The 20,406-nt window shown below is 45.6% G+C and overlaps 2 protein-coding genes and 1 pseudogene across 3 annotated transcripts; 1 reads left to right on the top strand and 2 right to left on the bottom strand.

The window, feature by feature from the left end:
* Positions 1 to 30: 30 nt before the first annotated feature.
* On the top strand, positions 31 to 1,549 carry LOC112901382 (annotated as a pseudogene).
* Positions 1,550 to 3,003: 1,454 nt separating this feature from the next.
* On the bottom strand, positions 3,004 to 4,976 carry LOC112900331. Its single transcript, XM_025969150.1, has 2 exons — positions 4,260 to 4,976; positions 3,004 to 4,158 (listed from the first exon to the last, which is right to left on the bottom strand). Exons 1-2 carry the CDS (start codon positions 4,534 to 4,536, stop codon positions 3,365 to 3,367), a joined length of 1,071 nt encoding a protein of 356 aa, XP_025824935.1. The 5' UTR covers positions 4,537 to 4,976; the 3' UTR covers positions 3,004 to 3,364.
* A 134-nt stretch (positions 4,977 to 5,110) lies between these two features.
* On the bottom strand, positions 5,111 to 9,291 carry LOC112898978. 2 transcript variants are annotated; one of them, XM_025967306.1, is made up of 7 exons: positions 9,148 to 9,291; positions 8,436 to 8,585; positions 8,260 to 8,333; positions 8,056 to 8,174; positions 6,485 to 6,568; positions 5,776 to 5,868; positions 5,111 to 5,569 (listed from the first exon to the last, which is right to left on the bottom strand). In XM_025967306.1, exons 1-7 carry the CDS (start codon positions 9,152 to 9,154, stop codon positions 5,509 to 5,511), a joined length of 588 nt encoding a protein of 195 aa, XP_025823091.1. In that variant the 5' UTR covers positions 9,155 to 9,291; the 3' UTR covers positions 5,111 to 5,508. The 2 variants fall into 2 exon arrangements, with proteins under 2 accessions (XP_025823091.1, XP_025823092.1); XM_025967307.1 differs by lacking the exon at positions 5,111 to 5,569 and having other exon boundaries at positions 5,769 to 5,868.
* Positions 9,292 to 20,406: the final 11,115 nt, after the last annotated feature.

Here is a 20,406-nt window from a genome sequence, read left to right as displayed (position 1 = left end):
CTCATCTCTCAAGGTTACAATAGAGCGTGCATTTGGTTCTTTGAAGAGGCGATTCAAAATTCTTGATGATGCAATACCATTTTTTCCCTTCCCTACCCAAGTAGAAGTTGTTGTTGCTGCTTGCATTATTCATAATTGGGTCATAGAAGATGGCGGTGATGATTTGATTATATCTGAAAATGATGACCTCCCTAGTATTACCCATCAAACATCAACATATGGAGAAGCAATGGAATATGCCTTCATGGTTAATTTTAGGCAAGCACTTGCCAATGCCATGTGGACAGACCGTCAGCAATATTATTCGAATACTTCATGAGTTATGTATCTTTTTATTTGTTTGCATGAACCTATGTACTCTTTTATTTGTATGAGACTATGTATGTTTTGTTTCTATGAACCAATGTATTTTTTTCTATGAACCTATGTATCTGTTGTTTCATTTAATGATGAAATCAGATTTACTTTGTACTATTTATATTGCTGAAATTTAGTTTACTTTTCTTTCAATTTAAAGCTTGATACAATGGAGGGAGAGGTAAAAGGTGGCACTGTTTGGACAGCAAGTCAGTCCACTTTTGTGCAAACTTTTCTTGCTAATCTTGTAGCTGATGGTTCCAAAACATCAAGTGGTTTCAACAGAGTTCATCTCAATGCTTGTGCTAAGGCTTTGAATGAATATTTTAAGATCAATAGAACACATGAATAGATTTCCAACTACTTGAAAACATTGAAGAAAAAGTACATTAGGATCAATCAACTTAGGAGCAAGAGTGGTGCTATTTGGGATGAAGAGATCTTTATCATCCGTTATGATCATAAGATGTACACAAGTCATTTTAAGGTAATAACTTTATTGTACTTGTATATTTTCTTTTGTCATTATTGTTGTCCTGTAGGTACTAATTACCTTGTCCAATGATAGGATGAGAGCGGAAAGGAGAGAAACAAGGGAGATGATGAGTACATAAACAAACCTCTTCCATACTATGGCAATCTAGCTACAATCTTTGGTGATAGTGTTGCAACAGGGAAATTTGTGAAGACCTCAAGTGAACTTCTTGCTGTAGATGTTGAAGATGATACATAAAAGAATGAGATGAATGTTGGGACACCATCTAGTTCTACTATTGATAAAGATGACACGGCGGCTCCAGGTAATAGGCCCTCCAAGAGAGCTAAGAAGGATGAAAATGGAGCTGATCCTCTAGTTCAAGCCTTTGATCATGGTACTCAAATTCTAGCTAGTGCCATACGAGATGCAGCATCAAAGAAAGCTTTGCCACCGGATTTGTTTCAAGCTGTGGATAGCCTTCCTGATTTTGAGCTTAAGCAAAAGGCTAAGTACTATTCTTATTTGTTGAACCATCCTAATGTTGCATATGGCTTTGTGGATGCGCCATTATTGTACAAGCTCTCTATGGTTATTGAGTTCATTAATGCTAATATGTAGGCTTGCTAATTAGCAAATGATAGCAAGACTTTATTTTGGGTGACATGAACTTGTATGTCATGCTTTTAATTGTATCCATGAACAAGGCACTTTGGATTATATGCATATCGTGATGACTTGTGGTCTATTCTATATGTTATGTTATGATGGATCTTTAGATTATATGTTATGATGTTATTAGTATTTTTTGATTGATTATTTAGCTAAGACATGAGAATGTGATTATTTTCTAGTTCACTTGACTCCTCAACCAAACACAGGATGAAGCCGCTCTGTTCCAGTTCACTCTGCAACCAAACAAAAAAATAGAACCGCTCCGTTCCAGTTTACCAAACACGGAATAGAGCGGCTCCGTTCCTAGAATCTAGAACGGAGCCGCTCCGTTCCACTTCGCTTCTCAACTGAACACTATCTTACGTTATTGGTCTCTACAGCTCACCACTATTTTTCTTCCTATTCTTTTAGGCTTCCCTACTTTTCCTCTTGCACCTCCCTCTCATCCCACCCTTCTCTCCACAGAGCTCCAGCCGGGAGGGGGCTTGAGCCCCTCTACCCATATACTAGATCCGCCCTTGCATATGACTGCCATCTTATCTAATTTTCTCTCTCTTTGAACCGTAATCTAGCAGTGATGGCAACTGCCATTAACTTCCCCTCCGTCTCCGTTGAGGTACGGTGATAGTTCGCCGCACCGCAGAGCACGAGAACTCTGAGAGCACTTTCCAATGCCTAGTAAACAAAGAGGTAATCGGTTAAGCAAGTAAGCAAAAGCCCTTGGCCTATGAAGTCAACAGACGACGACGATGCTACTCGGATGCTACAGGCACACAGTACACGGTGAAGCGCGCCGCGGAGAACGGGAGATCGACGCACGGAGCGCCGCCTCAGGAGGTCAGAATTCAGGAACTGCATGCTGTCCCAGCGCGCGCGGCCTTGGCATGGCACGATGGCTGTGGCCCGCGCCCGCTTACTCTTGGTCTTGGACGACGACCACGACGTCGCGCCCGCGCCGCCGGCTGCTCCCCCGGCACCGTACGGTGCGCCGCCGGCGCCTCCGCAGGTAGAGGAGGAAGGCGAGGAGGCCGAGCAGCAGAACGAGGCTGCGGACGAGGCGTCGGCGGCGACGGCGGCTCCGTCTTTTTCTTGTTTCGCGTGGTGGTGACGGAACCGGCTCCGGTCGCCGGCGCGCGTCGGGCACCGGTGACTCTCCCGCCATCGCGCTGCTCGATCGATCGCCTGTTCCTCCGCGGAGGGCGTTCGTTATGCTGCTAGCCGCGAGCTAGTGTTGCTTGGTACCGGGCCACGCAAGGAATTTGTTTGGCTAGATCTTAGGGACCAGAGGGAGAACGTGAGCAAGGCTGCAGGTGCATTGTGTTCTGCCTTGCAGGCACAGGAAGGAATCGCAGAGTCCGGACTTGCAGGCACCAGTCTACTGTGCGATTAGGCACGGATCAGATAAGCTAAACCAAATGCTTATCCAGCGATCAAAGGCAGAACACATGCATGCTACAAGATCACAGTAATTGCCAGCAATCATAATTTGTTGAGAATTTTTCTCCCTGCGAAAAAGATTGTTTAGAGGACTTTATTATATTTGAATTAAAGAACAAAAGCAGCCAGGACTCGACCGGCAGGAATTTTCACCATGCGGATCCTATCCTAGCAGCACTACAGCACTTCCGATACCGGAGCAACAGCCCACTTTTCCAGCGTTGCCCACGGTCACGACTGACGAACACAAGACACGTCACACCACGTCTTTATTCGGTCGCCGCACAAGAACCACTACCTCTTCGTAGCTGCAGCAGCCATGTCAGCACGCACGTACGCAATTAGACACACGAACCCAAAAAAAACACTAAACCAGCAGGTGCCTCCCTTTCGTCACGGGGAACTCGCTCGCCGCCGGCCTCACTTCTTGCAGACCAGGCCGGCGCCGCCCTTCCCGCTGCCGCAGAGCGCGGTGGTCGGCTCCTCGATGATGTCCATGGGCCCGGCGGCGGCGAGCCCCTCGTCGTCGCCGGCGAACCGCCCCACCTCGCAGTCCGTGGCGAAGATGTCGGACACCTGGTACCTGCGGGCGCCGCCCATGACGGGGACCCTGGCGCCGACGTCCACCCCGGCGCTCACGTAATCCGGCCGGTAGGTCTGGCCCAGCACGCCGTGCACGTCGGCGCTGATGGCGTAGAACTTGAACGCCACGTTGAGGTGCGCGAGGCTGCCGTCCTCGGGGGACAGGCCGTACCCGTGCACCCGCGAGTCCTCCTCGGTGACGGGCACCGCGTTGGCCACGATCCGGAACCGCCCGTCCAGGCGCACCACCACGCCGTTGGCGGCGCCCGTGCGGAAGATGGACAGCGCGGGCGCCGCGGCGGGGCTCCAGCTGGCGCCGGCCGCGGCGTCCAGCGGCACGGGCGCGCCGTCGAAGGTGATGGCGAGGCGGTCCACGGCGGCTTCCCAGGCGGCCGTCCGCCGGACGCCGAGGTACAGGCGGTGGCCGCCGAATCGGATGCCCAGCGCCTGCACCCACGTGAAGTCCCGCGCGGCCTGGGCGCTGCGCTTGCCGATGAAGTGCGCGTTGATGTGCAGGTTGGCGTCGGAGACCAGGCAGAAGTCGGCGTCCCGGCGGCCGTGGAACAGGAACTTGTTGCCGTCGCCGCCGACGAAGCGCGGGTCGTAGCACTCCGTGCCGGTCAGCTCGCACACTGCTCTCGATCATACGCGAGCGTTTAGCACGGAACACACACACAAAAACCGATCAAAATTAAATCTTAATATGCCGGGAAGAATGCGGTCAGAGGCTTACGGCAGACGAGCTTGCAGGACGGGCAGTGGACGTAGCAGGTGTCCCGGCAGCCGCTGGGGCACCGGCGCGCCAGGACGGAGCACATGGGCTCCGCCCCTTGCTGGCCCTGCTGGGTGTTGTTGTAGCAGCTCACGTAGGTGGGGGGCGAGCCGGGGCTCATGTAGACGGGGATCACGTTCGGGTCCGACAGGAGGGGGTTGCCCGGCTGGCCAGGGTCCATCGGCTGGGCGCCCACCGCCGCGACGAGGAAGGCGAGCAGCGCCGGCACCGGGAACATGGCAATCTGGTTGCTGGGTGAGACCGAGGGAGGAGACGATGGCAGACAGGTAAAGGTGGACGCGCTGGTGTGAGTGGTACGGTGTGCACCAACACGCCTTCTTATAGCCGGGAGGACGACTCTCTGAGGCTCTGACCAAAACGAGTGTCGTTGGAACCAAGCATGGCTTTTCGCGGATCAAGTCTCGGCAAGTCAACTGCTCCTCGCTCGCCGCTCCACATGAAACGATTCCATGCTTGTCATGCCGGGGAATGCCGGAGATGGCGAGAGAGAGATGGTCAGGGGATGAACAGATCAGCAGATGAAATCTGGGTGCCTGTTCTTGTTCTCGCCTTCTAGGTCCCGGTGTTGAGTGCCATCTTCTCTACGTTATTGCAACAGAATCTACATGGCCAGCATCTGCGTAGCTGTTCCATGAACCATGATGTCAACGCCGGAGAAAAACATTATGTCCAAAGATAAAGAGCAAGAAAAGAGAAAGAAAAACGAAAACAATCCAGCAACTCAACTTCAGAAAATTAAAAGTTAGGCAACAAACTAGTTCAGCATGAGTGCCCCAGGTGGTGTCATGATCTCAATTCAAATTCCATAACAGCCAAAAGGCGATGGAACAAACAACACTAAGATCACAGTCAGCAATCCAGACATATCTCATGACAAAAGCAATGGAATCTTCAGAGTAAGGTTTCATATTGAGAGTTGAGAGGCAGAAGACATGAGTACGGCACACTCTTTAGAGGTGTGTATAGGGTACGACCATAGAGGTGCGTAGAGTCGACATATTATAGCTCTACCAGTTGCAATCTTGCTTCAGGAAGTTGCTCAAAGGAAGCTAATAAGTTATCCGCAACATCTGGATCAAAAGATCAAAATGGTTGTACAGCTGAATGGGGCTGCCTTTGGGGTTTGCGGACCCTGCACAGCGCGTACTGTAAATCCGCGGCAAGCACAGGGTAGAGTATATTAGACAACCTACTCCACTGATAAAGAAACAACCAAGATTGTCATTAACTCATGAAGAGGCGCTGGCAGCCTGGCAGAGATGTATGGGAAAATGAGCAGAGAATATATGTACATTACAACAAATGGTTTCAAGGTCTACACTTGACTGATTTCTGTATTTTCAAATTCAAAAATTAAAGCTGCGTATAAGCAAATCCATTCACTAGCAAATACAATGGCTGGTTTGGGGGTACAGTATTGAAGAAATTAATAAGTGAGTGATGTTGCAATTAATACCTCTTCCCAGCTGGAGCTGATTTTGTCCCTTCCCCCATAGAACTTTGGTTCTCTCTTTTTCCAATGCCACGGTTCAGTGCCACAAGTCTTTTCCTGCAAAGACAAGATTGCAAAGTAGAACAGAAAACACAAGCTGATCATGTTTAAGAAATAAGTTTGATTTATCCCCTCAAACAATGGACAATTTCATTTGAAGAAAGCCCTGACGCACTTCAGCAACGCAAGTTCAGTAACCTGCTTTAAATAACCACAGTAGTCTACACTCTAGAGCATGCTGCGCCATAGAAAATGGCATGATTATAATATGATGGCAAAAACCACAGTGGAACTGAAATAACAAATATTGATTAAGAAGGTAAAAGAGCAAGGCAAGTCTGCTCAATCATGTCCCGCTACAAAAAAGCTTAATTAAGTTTTCCTGTTAAATGATCTCAGAGCAATTCTGCTCATACTACTTAACTAAGAGGCTAACCAGACCCAACAGAATAATTTGATAAGATCTTTTTCAGATATGTGATTTGGTAACTTAGACCCATTATTTGTATGTAAATTAAGAGGCTGCCGACTTTGAGTTATTGTCATTCCATGAATCTGAATTTTGAAGTCCACTACATTCTCATGGTTCACTTTTACAAGGCAAACCTTTCCATTATAAAGACCAAAATGAGCACAAGTTAGTATATGACTGGTACAGAGTCAAAATAACTACCTCGTATCTTCAAGCTGTCCGTGCAAGCTCCATCTCTGCCGAAATCCTTCCATACCCTCAAGTCCACTTGCAAGAATCAGGCGCCTACAGAGAAGTATAAGACCTCACACAAGCAGAATGAATGAATTAATAGGAAATTCACTACAAGTCATGATTCCTGATGTTTACCGTACTGTAACTAACAGCAAATTAAAAAATTATACTCCCTTCATCCCAAATTACAATTCGTTTTGGCTTTTTTAGATACATAGTTTTTGCTATATATCTAGATATAGTGTACATCTAGATGCATAGTAAAATATATGTATCTAGTAAATCCAGAACGCATTGTAATTTGAGTCGGACGTAGTATATTACCAACACAAGGCCTCCATTTTAAAATGTAATGCCTGTAAGTTTCCTAATATTATTCAAAAATACCAGATTCAAATGCAGATTTGGTAATTTTTTCTCTCTTTTGCCCTCTTTTATTTAGAGCTTTATTTTGACCTCTCAGCATTCATGAGTAACATCCACAATAACTATTCTCTCTTAGGCCCAAGAGATTTAAAACCAAGGATACCCTGGTCGTGTCAATCTACATTCCTTTTGTTTGTATCTTCCTAATTCCTGTGCTTAGCAAAATATGACTTATAAAAGAGAAACGACAGGTACTGCGCTAAAACATCAGCAGCATGTGGTTTAACTGGTGATTCTTTTGGAAGGTCCAGTGTTACTCATAAGCCTGTGGAACAACAGAATAAGAACTACTCATCAGAAAGAATAATTGGTGTGCAAAGGTCTAAAAAGCTCCTTCCTATAGTACACCAAGCAGGAACTGTGCAGCTAATCAATCTAAAAGTACTTAAGTGTACTGAAACAGCACCATTTATGAGTATTCCTTTTTTATGATTCTGTTGGCATCAGCCACCAAGATCTATGAGGTAGGGTAGCAATTTAGTTTGAAAGTATATAGTATAAGAAAATAAGCAGCTATGTATTTGGCAGAATAAAACTAACATGCACTGTGTGCTGTGATCCATCATTAAGAGCTTGAATGTTTAGGGTGGGAAAAGGACACTAGCTCTTGGAGAGTTACTCAACATAACTTTTTGTCTGCATTCTCAGCATGGTTACTATCCCCATCTCTCCACAAACTACCCAATTCACCCCCAGTAGAATCACATAAGTTTTTGCTCATGCAGGGCTCATTTCCTACATAAAGCTTGATAATAATATCATAATGCCAGTTAAGTCTAACAGGTGCGATAACCGTCAAAGCATGATAAAAGCAAAGAGCTGTCATCTGCGTAACCATCAAATGGATTAACAGGATCCTGGGATGAGTCAAAGACTATACTACCATGTTCCTACCACTTTTCTCCTGCTCCCTGTCTAGTTTACTAGTTCAAATTGGAAATTACCGTGGAAGCATTCAGCATAAAGACATTTGTTGTTAAGTGGATCACTCTACTGCAGCTCTTAAATCTCTTATGAGAAAGAAAAAACTTAATTATTCATCTAGGAGACAGGACTCGTAACATGATGATGCTATGGTAGTATAACAGGCAAATCATCAGTTAAGAAACTACCTTTCTAGCAGCGTGACTTCTGATTGGAGTTGGGTAGCTCTCCCCTTTGCTTCTTCCAGAGGCATCGAAGAACCCAGTTTATATTCACTATCTTGCATCCGTTCTCTTATTTCCTTGTCCTGTTATAATAAGATGCAATGCTATACGGTTTAATAAACACCAAACAAAATCAGATAACAGGCAAATGGTTTTAATACAACTAACCCTTTTCTCAGCACATTGTCGGTATAGCACGATTTCATCTTGGCAGAATGGCTCAATATCATTTATTTGCAGGCCTGGAGAACAGAAATGATGTTTTTCTCATAACATTTTCCCACATAAATGCACAAGGAATAAGAGAAAGATAATATCAATGTAAGAAAAAAGCAATTACTCACATAAGAAAAGATTCCTTAGTATACCATCACAAAGCTCAACACCTTCAAGGACATGCGACGCAATCTCTTTCGGTATGACAGGTGGTGGTGGCCCTCGCATGAGATCATCACCAACAAGGATGGTCTCCTCCATTGTTTCTTGCTTATCGACTGTTTGAGAAAAAATAGTCATGAGAAATTGACAATATCAAGCAGAAGCTATACTCAGGGCACACAATTGAAAGCTGCGAACTGTGATACAATTCAGCAAAACTGTGTGGTATTATGATTATTCTAATTGCTTCCCTGCTTCTCTTGATAGCATTGATCTACTTATTGCATAATCAGAAAAAATGGCAGCCTTTGATCATGTATGGCTCAGTCCATTTGTAAATAGGAAAGCTATTTTGTTCAATTTGCTGCAGCAACGTTGCACATCGTTCCCCTTCTGTACTCCTGTAATGAAACTTCACCACTGTGCAAGTGCAACCATAATTCCAGATTATATGCTAGAGCTGTAATTTCTGTCCCTAACCTAACTTGGGCACTTGGCTGATCCCATGTTAGCACAAGGGTTTGACACCCTAGCTCACCAAGCATTTATGATAATCTTACTCCAAATCACCGTAAACCCATTTTATCTGAAACACAACCTACTCCCCAATACTGACACATCACAGCGCATGTAGGTAACCAGGGGGTTAGGGAAATGAAAGGCACGAAGCGCGCTTACCATCCATGGTGGCCGATTAAGCTCGCACTCCCCAGCGAACAAGTTAACGCCGACCAACCTGCAGCCAATCAATTGAAATGAGGGAGGGAGCACGCGCACCTACCAGCTTGGGCGAGCGCGCCGCCGCCGGCCCTGTGGAAGGGATCGGGGACGGCCGACGGCGAGGGTTTATGGGGGCTTCCTAGAGGTGTCCAATTTCTAACAACGAGACCAGACAGCCTAAAAGCCCAAATAGTTGGGCCAAAGTAAACAGCCCAGTACAATATAACGCTGAGCAGCCAGTGGTTCCAGCCTTCCAGGACAATTTTACACCGGCGGGTAGATGCCTAGATGGCCGCGCCTCCTCGCGGGGTCGCCGCATGCCCGCGACCGTGCTGGCCGCACCCGCACCTCAAGCGGATAGCGTCAAATCTGACCCGGCATGTGTCTGCTGTCAGCTACTGCATCGTGCAAAGGCTCACAGAAAATCCCTCTCTGAAATGCGAGTTGCATTACGCATTATCCATCATGAGAGTCGACACGTAGGCTAGGTGTCATCCTACGCCTTCCTTGGATTCGGGGATACGAAGATCCAACTCTGCCCAGTACCTGCTCGACTTGATTATTCCTCGCCTCCATCCCTCTTCCCCGTCCTGACGACCCAAACCTCCATCTTGACTCAAAGCGACTCCCTAGCTAGTTACACATCTCCTGGGATCCCGCTGTCCAGAACACGCGTAGTCCTTCGTCGCCGAAGTCGCACGACCTACGGGTCGTGCTACGGCCGCTGCCAATTATCGACACCGGCAGCGGCAGGTCGCGGTACGGTCGCGGCGCTCCACCTTAGGCTCGTCTTCGTCGTCCCACTCCCAGCGTCCGTGGCCGGCGGTTCGGCGAGAGCAATGCTGCCCGGCCATGCGCCCGGAGCCCCCGCGTAAAACCGGCCGTTTGACGAGACCGGTCGGTGTGACCGGTGGGAGCTCTCGAATTTACGGCACGCAACCGTACAACAACGTCGAGGGAACGACGAGAAGGTAAGGTAGGTGATGACGCGACGTGCCCGCGTTGACCTGCTGGCCTGGCTGCTGCGTGGCCCGGCCCGGCACGGCGAGCAGCCGGTGGCCGCGCCAACCACTGCTCCCTCTCCGTGCATGCTGCGTAGGCGTAGCCGAAGAACTAGGGTCTAGGGTCTAGTACTAGCCAGGGATGGAGGCGGAAGGACGGACGCCCCCCTTTGCTCCTTGCGTGCCGTGCCGTGACGAGCAAAAGGAACATGAGCGCTGCCCCGGCCCCGATCGATCGAATCGATCAGCGGGCTCGAAACTACTGTAGCGAGACAGTTGAGACGTCGCGCTGATGGCGATGTTTTTTTCTTTCTTGAGCAAAGGACGGGCGGATTATTGGGTACACGTACGCAGCACGCCCTCCTGTTCGCGTTCGTGGGCTGTGTCCCCGCCGGAGCAGTGAGCCGGAGCGGACGAACGCGTCCAAGCTGAACTGATAGGGCGAGGGCGAGGGCGAGGGAGATCGATCGAGGCCCGACGAATCGGACGCCATGGGCTCCACGTCCCACAGGATCGCACACGTTTGTTATCCCCATCTCTGTGTCGGCTGCTAACAATCTCTTGCGGAGCCGCTCCATTCCTGCCTGACCCCGTGTCGAGGACCCTACTGGCGTGGCGAGGGCTCGTGGTCGTGGGTGGCGCGCGCGACGCGGGCTCATCTCATCCATCACTCCATCAGCTCGACCGAGCCTAGGATACCTCTGCGCCGGCACGTGACGGTGTGGAGACGAGGTGGACGCGCGCGCGCCGTCCCCATCGGGAGAGCGGGGACACCGGGGGTGCGGGCGTCTTGTCCGCACGCGGCCGCCGCCATGTGGCGTCGAATCAGAACGTGACGAGAAGCTGCAGGACCTGGACTTGGCTGCAATTCTGCACAGTAGAACGAGGTCGCTCGCAGCAGCGGCGGCGGCGGTTGCGCCAGACCGCCGCCAGCAGCAGACGCCACGCAAGAGGGCGAGGCGATCACCGGCCGTGGACGCCACTTGCCGGCCTCGTGGCCGTGGGGTTCAGGGGACATCCCGTGCGACTGTGTGACCCACTTGCAGTTCTGCTTAGCGGTGGGCACCGGTGGTTACTTCTCGAGGAGTTCCCGATGCTGGAGTGCCGGGCGTGGCATCTCGATGGCTCGGATTCCAACCCCGGCTGCATCATCAGCCTGGGGAGTGGGACAATATCTTGGCGTCCCCAGTTTTTAAACAAGGACGGCACACGAGCTTCATGGTTATTTCTCGAGATAAATGACGGTACTGGTGCGAGTACTAGCTAGTTCTTGGATTTGCATTGGCTATTCGATGCTGAATCTTGCGCACGAACGAGAGAGCTCGTACTTTCCCTGTTCTTTAGAGCAACGCGAAGTGAGGGTTTCTTTTGGTCATTTTGTCACTGTACACTATTTGGAAATGCATCAATCAGTGTACTTAAGGGGTGTTTGGATCCAAAGACTAAACTTTAGTCTATATCACTTCGAATATTTGATTACTAATTAGGAGTATTAAATATAGATGAATTATAAAACTAATTATACAGATGGAGACTATTTCACGGACACATATATTAAGCCTAATTAATTCATCATTAGCGCATGTTTATTGTAACACCACATTGTCAAATCGTGATATTAGACTTAATAAAGCCTCCATCTATGCAATTAGTTTTATAATTAGTTTATATTTAATACTTCTAATTAGTAACCAAATATTCGATGTGAGAGAGAGCTTTGTACTTTTCAGCAACGCGAGGTGAGAGTTTTCTTTCATCAATTTATCACTGTACACTGTTTGGAACGCATATCAATAAGTGGACTTAGGGTGTATTCGTTTCCTCCCCTCTAAAGTTTAGATCCGTCGCATCAAAGAGAATCTTGCTATTTAGAAGTATTAAATAAAATCTGTTTATAAAACTTTTTGCACAGATGGGTGCTAGTTCACGAGACAAATTTAATGAGCCTAATTAATCCATAATTTGTCACAGTGATGCTACATTAATCATCCGCTAATCATGGACTAATATACCTCATTAGATTCGTCTCACGAATTAGCCCTGGAGTTCTGCAATTAGTTTTGTAATTAGATTTTATTTAATACTTCTAAATAACAAAATTCTCTTTGTGTGACACCTCTAAACTTTAGATCGTAGGAAACGAACACACCCTTAGTTTCACTGCCAACGGTTTCATTCCATCCATCAGGTATATTAACTACAATCTTGATGAACCATCATTTGAAGTCGTAGTTTTTTTAACACGGTTGTTTCGTTCGAACTATGATGTGAGGGACCCGTGGTTTTAACAATCCATTTAGGCGACTTTTTTAGTCTCTGGTTTGATCGAGGAGATGCCAACTTGGGGTGGTTTGTTGGTTGCACCGGACTAAAGAAGATCCACGGAATTGCGGCGATCGAGGTCGTGCACCGTTCAACTGATACACTATACTAGTCCCGGCCTACTATTATATTCTAATATTCTACTAGTGAGTAATCTGCAGATGCAAAGACGATCCAGATCATATCAAACGGAAGCCATGATGTCCTCCGCGCTGTGCTTGCATTGCAACTACCCCGTCGACAAAATGATCTCTTTTTAGCCATTTTCACGTTTGATGTAAGAAGCCGCATGATGGAGAAAGTTCGATAATAAAATAGTTTCTTTTTAGTTTTTTCTTCTTTACTACTTTCTCCGTCCTGAAATGAAATGTAAACACTGCCGGAGAAAGGCACATCAGTGCCGGTCACAGGAAGCTTCAGTGCCGGTCCCTGTGACCGGCACTAAATGGCCGGCACTAACGTGACAGTCGTTAGTGCCGGCTATATTGACCGGCACTAAAGGGCGAGCGTTAGTGCCGGTCCGAAATACCAGCCGGCACTAACGTGCCCGACCCCGTCCGGCTCCTGGCAGCAAGGTTAATGCCGGCTGGTATAACTGGCCGGCACTAAATCTTTTTTCCTATTTATCTTTTGTTTTTTATTTTTATACGTATGGCTATGCGTATTTCTACCGTATGCGACTACATAATCGTACTTTTTGCATTGCACAGTAATATTAGGACAGCATATTACACTAATATTATATATATATATATATATTCATCATGTATGGAACACTTAGTAGTTCAAAAGTACTTGAGATATTACAAATTATTAAGAACATCAACTATAGTAATTTATCAGCTTCCCCGTCGTCGGATCTTTTTTGGCGACGCTTGTACGGACATCGCCATAAAATTCGCCCTTAGAATTTATGACTTCATCGAGCAGGAATCCGCATATAGCTTCTTGAATTGCCCTGATCCAGCCATTTCAATGAGTTCTTCTTTCATCCGCCAATGCTGTCACATTTTTTGATAAAAACATGAGAATAAAAGATAATGAATTAAAATGATGAGCAGATGTGATTGTGCTCACGTACATTGAATGCCTCCAATGTCATTTGCCCTTTTTCACTTGCAAAAGTGTTGATCCACTCGCATACGTAGTATCCACATAGGTTGTTTCCTTATTTCTGTCTCCAACACTATGGACAAATGTGGGTTAAGATATAGAAATTTTCTGATGTTTATTGCGAATGACATTAGTAGCGAGAGTATATTCATACCGGAAAATCAGTCACCCAATAAAGAGGCTCGATTTCACCTATGGGCAAGCCTATGTGTTTGCGGAGGTAGCGACGCCATGCAGTATTTACCACCTCGATGAGATCTTGGTACTTTGATTTATCTTGCCTTAACGAGTCGTACACCAAGACCTTGTGCTCGTCAATCCGAATACAAAGCAATATCCAATGAAAGCTGTGCATATACATACGCATAACCAATTAATGTTGATTATAATAGTTATTAAATAGTATTATTAATACGAAGGGATTGAAAAAAAGAGGCTAACAAAGAACAACTCACTGATGGTTGTAGGGCAAGAGAATGAAGGGACACATGCTATTCTTACGCAACCCCCTGTATATAACATTGACTATTTCTTCAGGCTTTTGCTCTACCGTTTTCTCGTGTATTATATCGGGGTCGAAGAACCCGACGTTATGGAAGTTCTTCTTTCGGCAAATTTGAATTTTTGACCTACGGGACACAAGAAAAACGGGGATCCGTCAACACACAAGGCTAAAAATAATGAAACGAGAGACAATACTCACATGCACCATACACTCACGAGGGACTTGTGAAGGGCATCTTGATGGTATAAATCGTAAAGTGCTTCAAACTCGATATATACATCATTTGCCCCCCACCAGAAATGCTCATCTTTAATCCGGGCTGGGAACATCTCTAATTCATTAGCTTTAGATTGCACGGCATACCATTTGTGTAACTCGGCCATTCTCGTTGGTAGGAATGGTAGCAACTCTGGCCATATCAAAGGTTCACCAAGTACAAACTTTTTCCTGCCGCGGGCATTCTGTAGGGCCTCCCCAAGCAACTGAGCCCTTGTTAGATCAGTTTGCAATATCATCCCAGCCATGGTCAACGGATCTCTTGATTCATCAGGACATTCTTCACGCGGCACTATCAACGGAGGGATCGATTGTTTGGACTGCTCTCTGAGCTGGGGAACGGTCTTTGCATTGATCCGTCGATTCTTGGGGTTGTTGTAGCACTTTCTGATCTGCCGATGATAATCCGACTCCCTTTCTTTCTCCTTGGTGGGATCTTTAATGAAGTGTTTAATGAAGTGTGCCTTCGTAATCGGATCTATTTCTGGTTTCTTGTTCGCAGCCTCCCTCAGTAGCTTGCGCTTTAGCAAGAAGGTTTCAAACGATTCTTCTGCCTCTTTCTTTTCTTTTCTGGAGTCTTCGTTTTCTTCTTTCTTTACTGCTTATGAGATGGCTGGACCGAAGGTACCGTGTATGCCTTCTGTCGCTGACTCTGATTCTGTTGTGCGGCTGGTGATGATGCCGAAATTGGCTCGCTTTGTGCGGCTGGTGATGGAGGATCCATGCTGGGGTCCCGTGCAGGCGGTGGAGAAGGTGGGCCAATACTAGGATTCCTGTCATTAGCTGGCGTTAGTGATTTTTGCCTTGAGCACCGAGCGGAATCTGTGGCTGCTTGCACCAATCTTATGTCGCGCTTTGGCCACGCAATCCATGTGTGTACGGCATGTTGTAGTTCTGTTTCTTCAGGACCTATAGGGATCGGGAGGTCCAAGTCTTCCCAGCGTTCTTCAGTAATTCGGTCAACAAAGACTCTGGCGAATCTTTCAGGAATTGGCTGGCAATGTATTGTCCTGCCTTCTTCTTCGACTTCCGCATAACCCTCAGCACAAACTTTGAGCTTTTTCCCATAAAGAACCAGAAGCTCACATTGGGTCCTAACGGGGATGTCGTCGATGGGGTCCCTCGTCCTGTCGGCACCCAAAGTAGGGTGCTGAACTCCACATTGGCAGCTGGTTGGTCCGAGCATTGCCCAACTGCTGCCTCAAGTGACATTATCCGGTTTTCTAGGCTACAGATCTTCTCTGCCACTACTGCCTTGCTTCTGCATCGGCTTCGGTAGGTTTCGAGATCTCCGGAAAAGCCATATTTCCATGGAACTACGCCCACGCCTCGGGTCCGTCCAGTGTGTTCCGCATTCCCAAGAGCGTAAGTCAGCTCGTCATTCTCTCTGTTGGGCTGGAAGGTTCCTTCTTCCGTACGCCTCATTGTGTCGTCAAGTTTTTGGGCAGCCTCTCTTAGTACGTCACTAGTCACAAACATTCCAGTGTCGGGGTCTAGTGTGCCTCCATGAGCATAGAAGTAATACCTTGCTCGTTTGGGCCAACTCAAGGTCTGCGGTACGATTCCTTTTGCAATTAAATTATTTTCCATCTTTTCCCATTTCGGAACAGCAACCTTATAACCTCCAGGCCCAAGTCTATGGAAGTTTGTCTTTTTGCTAGCATTCATTTTGCCTTGAATCGAGGCTGCCATGCTGTCAGCACTGTGCTTGTAATTCACGAATTCATTCCACCACTCTCGTTGCTTCTTCCAGACTTTATCAAAATCTGGTGTGAGGCCCTTGTTGACAAAGTTTGCCACCAATTTTTTCTTGAACGAGCCAGACTGAATTGCCATCTTCTTAAATGCCCATCCCTTTACTTTGTCAGCTTTGTCTGGGGGAAAGTTGAAGTGCAACGACACCTCTTTCCATAACAAATCTTTCTCTGAATCTGGCATGATATCTTCAGGTCGATCAGAGACTTTATTTCTCTTCCAAAGCTTGTACTTTATGGGGACGTTCTCCCTAACAAGATATCCCGATTGATTTACAAAGGTCGTCTTAATTTGACCAGGGGCTAGTGGCTCGCCGGTTGCTTCGTTGATCTCCGTGATGGTCGTACATCCTACCATCTTTCTCTTGGAGCCACGTTTCCGTTTAGGCTTCGTCGATCCTGATGCCTGAAAGAATCGCAAATTTATCAAGCGGGTTGCTAGCAACTAGTGGACGTCGCGGCAGGTATTGACAAAACGTTTATCCTGATGCCTGGAAGAATCACTAAATTTCATACCTCGGCTTCCTCGACATTTTCTTCTTCCTCCCCACTAATATCTTGCTCCTCGTCGCCATGATAATGCAAGTTTAAAAATTGGCTGCCATCGTTCTCGTCCTCATGAAACTCTGGAGCTATTTGCCCAGTACTACCACAAATGAGCTCGTGCATTAACTCGTCTTGGTTGTCCGTAGGATCCATTTCCACTACCCGAAACAATAAAAAAACATTAAGTATTTTCTAGTACTAATAAAATGTATGTATTTGCAAGGTTTCAGTCTTAACATTTCGACATCAAGGTGTCATACATGCATTTTTTAATTATGATATGCTATACCTTTATCCCAAACTATAGCAATTTTTAGATTTGATCAAAGTCAAATATATTAATTATAAATTTAACTGTAACTAGGTTCGCACCCGTGCATTGCTACGGGCGATGAAAAAAAATTACAGTAATACACAGAGTACATGGAACACATAATACAATTAGACACAATGTCACATAAATGAAAGAATAGCCTCTATAATCATATTCAAATGAAAAAAGCAAAAATAAAATAAAAAATCAACAGACCTTCCAGCAGCGTGATGCTTGATGATATCAACTGAAACCAACACATTAAACCCCACGTACCCATATTGACATTTGAATTATAGAAATGGTGTTCTAACATGGATTAGCATTGAGCATTACACGAAGCATTGACCACACACAATATGTCATACAACTCATAGATCAGACATAAATTTTATTTGAGTGGTCTACTGCTAATAAACAAGTAAATCTCAAATATAGGAAATCTAGACTACATTAACAAATGTCTTTGACTCTTGCCTCCTGGGACATACTGTGTTTGTGTTTAGCTCCATATCAGTCAAGAAGATAGCTTCTGTTACTGCAGAAATCTTTGTAATTGGATACTAAAATAGGCAAACAGCTAGGGCAAGAAGCTAAAGAAAATACAAACAGAGATCAGAAATAAGCATCCATCAGCCCATCACAAAGCTTATTCAAGCACAAATAGATATATCCATGTTTAAAGAGCACTTGTTCATAGGCCATTAGAAAACTAACACAATATAGAAGTTCCCTTACTGAAAAACAAGATTCTATCCAGCACTGGTCATATGTTTATGAAATTCACGTGCAAGTAGCTGGTTAATACATGCAGTTTGTATGACATAATTTGCAATTTTGTATCAGAATAAGAATATGATAGCTGCAAAATGAAAACCACCATATATCTGCAATTCTTTCTTAGCAGACCAAACAGGCAAGCAATAAACTTGAAAGTGCTCAAGAGTAAAAATTCAGAGTATAAGCAATCACTCGAGCTGTTTTCTGATCTATTTCTATTAGTCTCTACTACTGTCTGGCACCACCATGGACCAAATTAGAAGCATGTATCTGTACAAATTTGATGATCACAAGCACGCCAGATTATGCAGCAAACTAACAACATATATGAGCAAGCTACTTCTGTTCATGCTCGATCTATAAGCCATCACTGTTTGACTTCTCTGAAGCTAAAAATATTAGTTGAGGTATAATTTAATCTTATATATTGCATTATACAAATGCATCTCAACCGCTCTAAGCAGAAATTCAAGCACGTGTAGTTTGTAAACACCTTCTGAAAATTAAAAACGATGCCAATTTATCTAGTGCATATATATATATATATATATCTGAAAACTAAACATATCAAACTATTTCTGAACTCTAGACGACAAAGTATGTAACTGATTGTACTTGTTTAAACATTGATGGTCCTTCACATCTAAAGTTAGAATAAATTTGGTATACTAATAATGATTACTGTTCTTATTCCCAGGAAGGCAAAGCGCATAAGTTTATAATCATCGGTGGGATCCAGATGGGCTGAATAATTAGTGATCATGAATTCATGATATGCTTAATTTGAGAAGTTAAATGACAACAAATATTCAGACAGTAAAACTATTGAAAAAGTGGAGATCTTGTTTATGTGCATGGTGAATCACGATGATAATGACATGTGGCAGTGCAGACTTGGCAGCAACAATCCAATTACCGAAGAATATAACTCATATACCTCCTCCATCGACCTTCGAGTTTGTTCGACTTTTATCAGTATTCCAATTACCGAAGAATATAACTCATCTACTAATGATCAAAGTTGAGAAGATCAAGCAAATGCAGATATAAACCTTCTTCTCAAAAAGCCAGGGATTCAGCAGATTCTTCGGAGGGCGAGGAGGAGGTCCGGAGGGAGGGGTGGACGGTGGGGGCCGGAGCTTCGGGCGACGCAGCAATGGCGCGAGGACGCCGAGCAGTGGCGCGAGGACCTCGAGGCGGCAGGGGCAGCCGGGCGGCCGGGCTGCGCGGAACGAGCCGCGTGCAAGGACGACGAGGTGCGCCGCGGCCGGAGCTTCGGGCGGCGGCAGCAATGGCGCGAGGACGACGAGGTGAGCGGCGGCCGGAGCTTCGGGCGCCGGTAGCAATGGCGCGAGGGTCGGGGCGGCGGGTAAGTTGGGGGCGACGTCGATCTGAATGGGCGAAGGGGCTAATTTGTTGGGGGGATGGCGCGGTTAGTGCCGGCTGATATTACCAGCCGGCACTAACGCGCCCACGTGACGTCAGATGGACAAGTTAGTGCCGGCTGGTAATACTAGCCGGCACTAACGTGCTCAAGTTAGTGCCAGCTGGTATTACCAGCCGGCACTAACACGCCCACGTGACGTCAGAAGAACAAGTTAGTGCCGGCTAGTGTTACTAACCGGCAAACCGGCACTAACGTGCTCAAGTTAGTGCCGGCTGGTATTACCAGCCGGCACTAACGTGTACCATCCGCGCGGGAATTGGCGCGCAGGAACTGGCCACGCCAGTTTCCATTTACACTAAATTTGTAGTATTCATAAATTTGTTCAACATAGGCTTAATAATTAGAATAATATAACAAAAATTTATATCTTATTTTTAGCTACATAATAATTATAGTAATTATATGTACACAATAATAATAGTAATTGAAGTAAATTAACGAATATGCAACCATTATCAATTATGTGTAGCGTAAAGGGTTTATATGTGTATATGTTTCTGTTATTGATAATAAATCAAAAACATTTCATTTTGATCCATGCAAAATTCTTCAAAAAACTTTTCAATAGTAGCCTATACAATGATATAATCAATTCGCATATTACTTGATTATTTGTTTGTAATTTAATGTTTCAATGCTTCTAGTAATGCAAAATTAGTGAATGTAAATAATATTTATACCATGCAAAAATATAATATTATCTGAAGATGATATTATATCATCATTGGAGAAATAGTATCAAGAATTGAGATAAATACGATGCGGTGCGTTACATTACATCACTGATTGAGAGAATTCAATACATAATTTATATAAAACTACTACTCATTATCATTATGTACTGGAACATTGATAATCTTCCTTTTGACGAAAATGCCTTGAGCGTGATCACAGCGTAAGTAAGGTGTGTCCTCTTTGGATAAGAGGATGCTAGGGTCAACGTCAACTGAGAATGGAGGAAGGTCATCAATCTGGTCATAATCTTCCGAATTGTCCAAAATATTCTCAACTCCAACAACTTTTCTTTTTCCTGAAAGAACTATGTGCCGTTTTGGCTCATTTCCAGCCTTGTCTGCTTCAGGCGTCTTATCTGACTTCTTCTTCGGTTTGCTCGACATGTTCTTCCATAGAACACTTGTGTCACATCCTTGGCTAGAACA

Source organism: Panicum hallii, chromosome 7, assembly GCF_002211085.1.
Source record: "Panicum hallii strain FIL2 chromosome 7, PHallii_v3.1, whole genome shotgun sequence".
In the NCBI taxonomy this organism is placed as follows: Eukaryota; Viridiplantae; Streptophyta; class Magnoliopsida; order Poales; family Poaceae; genus Panicum; species Panicum hallii.
Note: the sequence above shows the minus strand (reverse complement) of the source record. Positions and strands in the feature narration are given on the sequence as shown.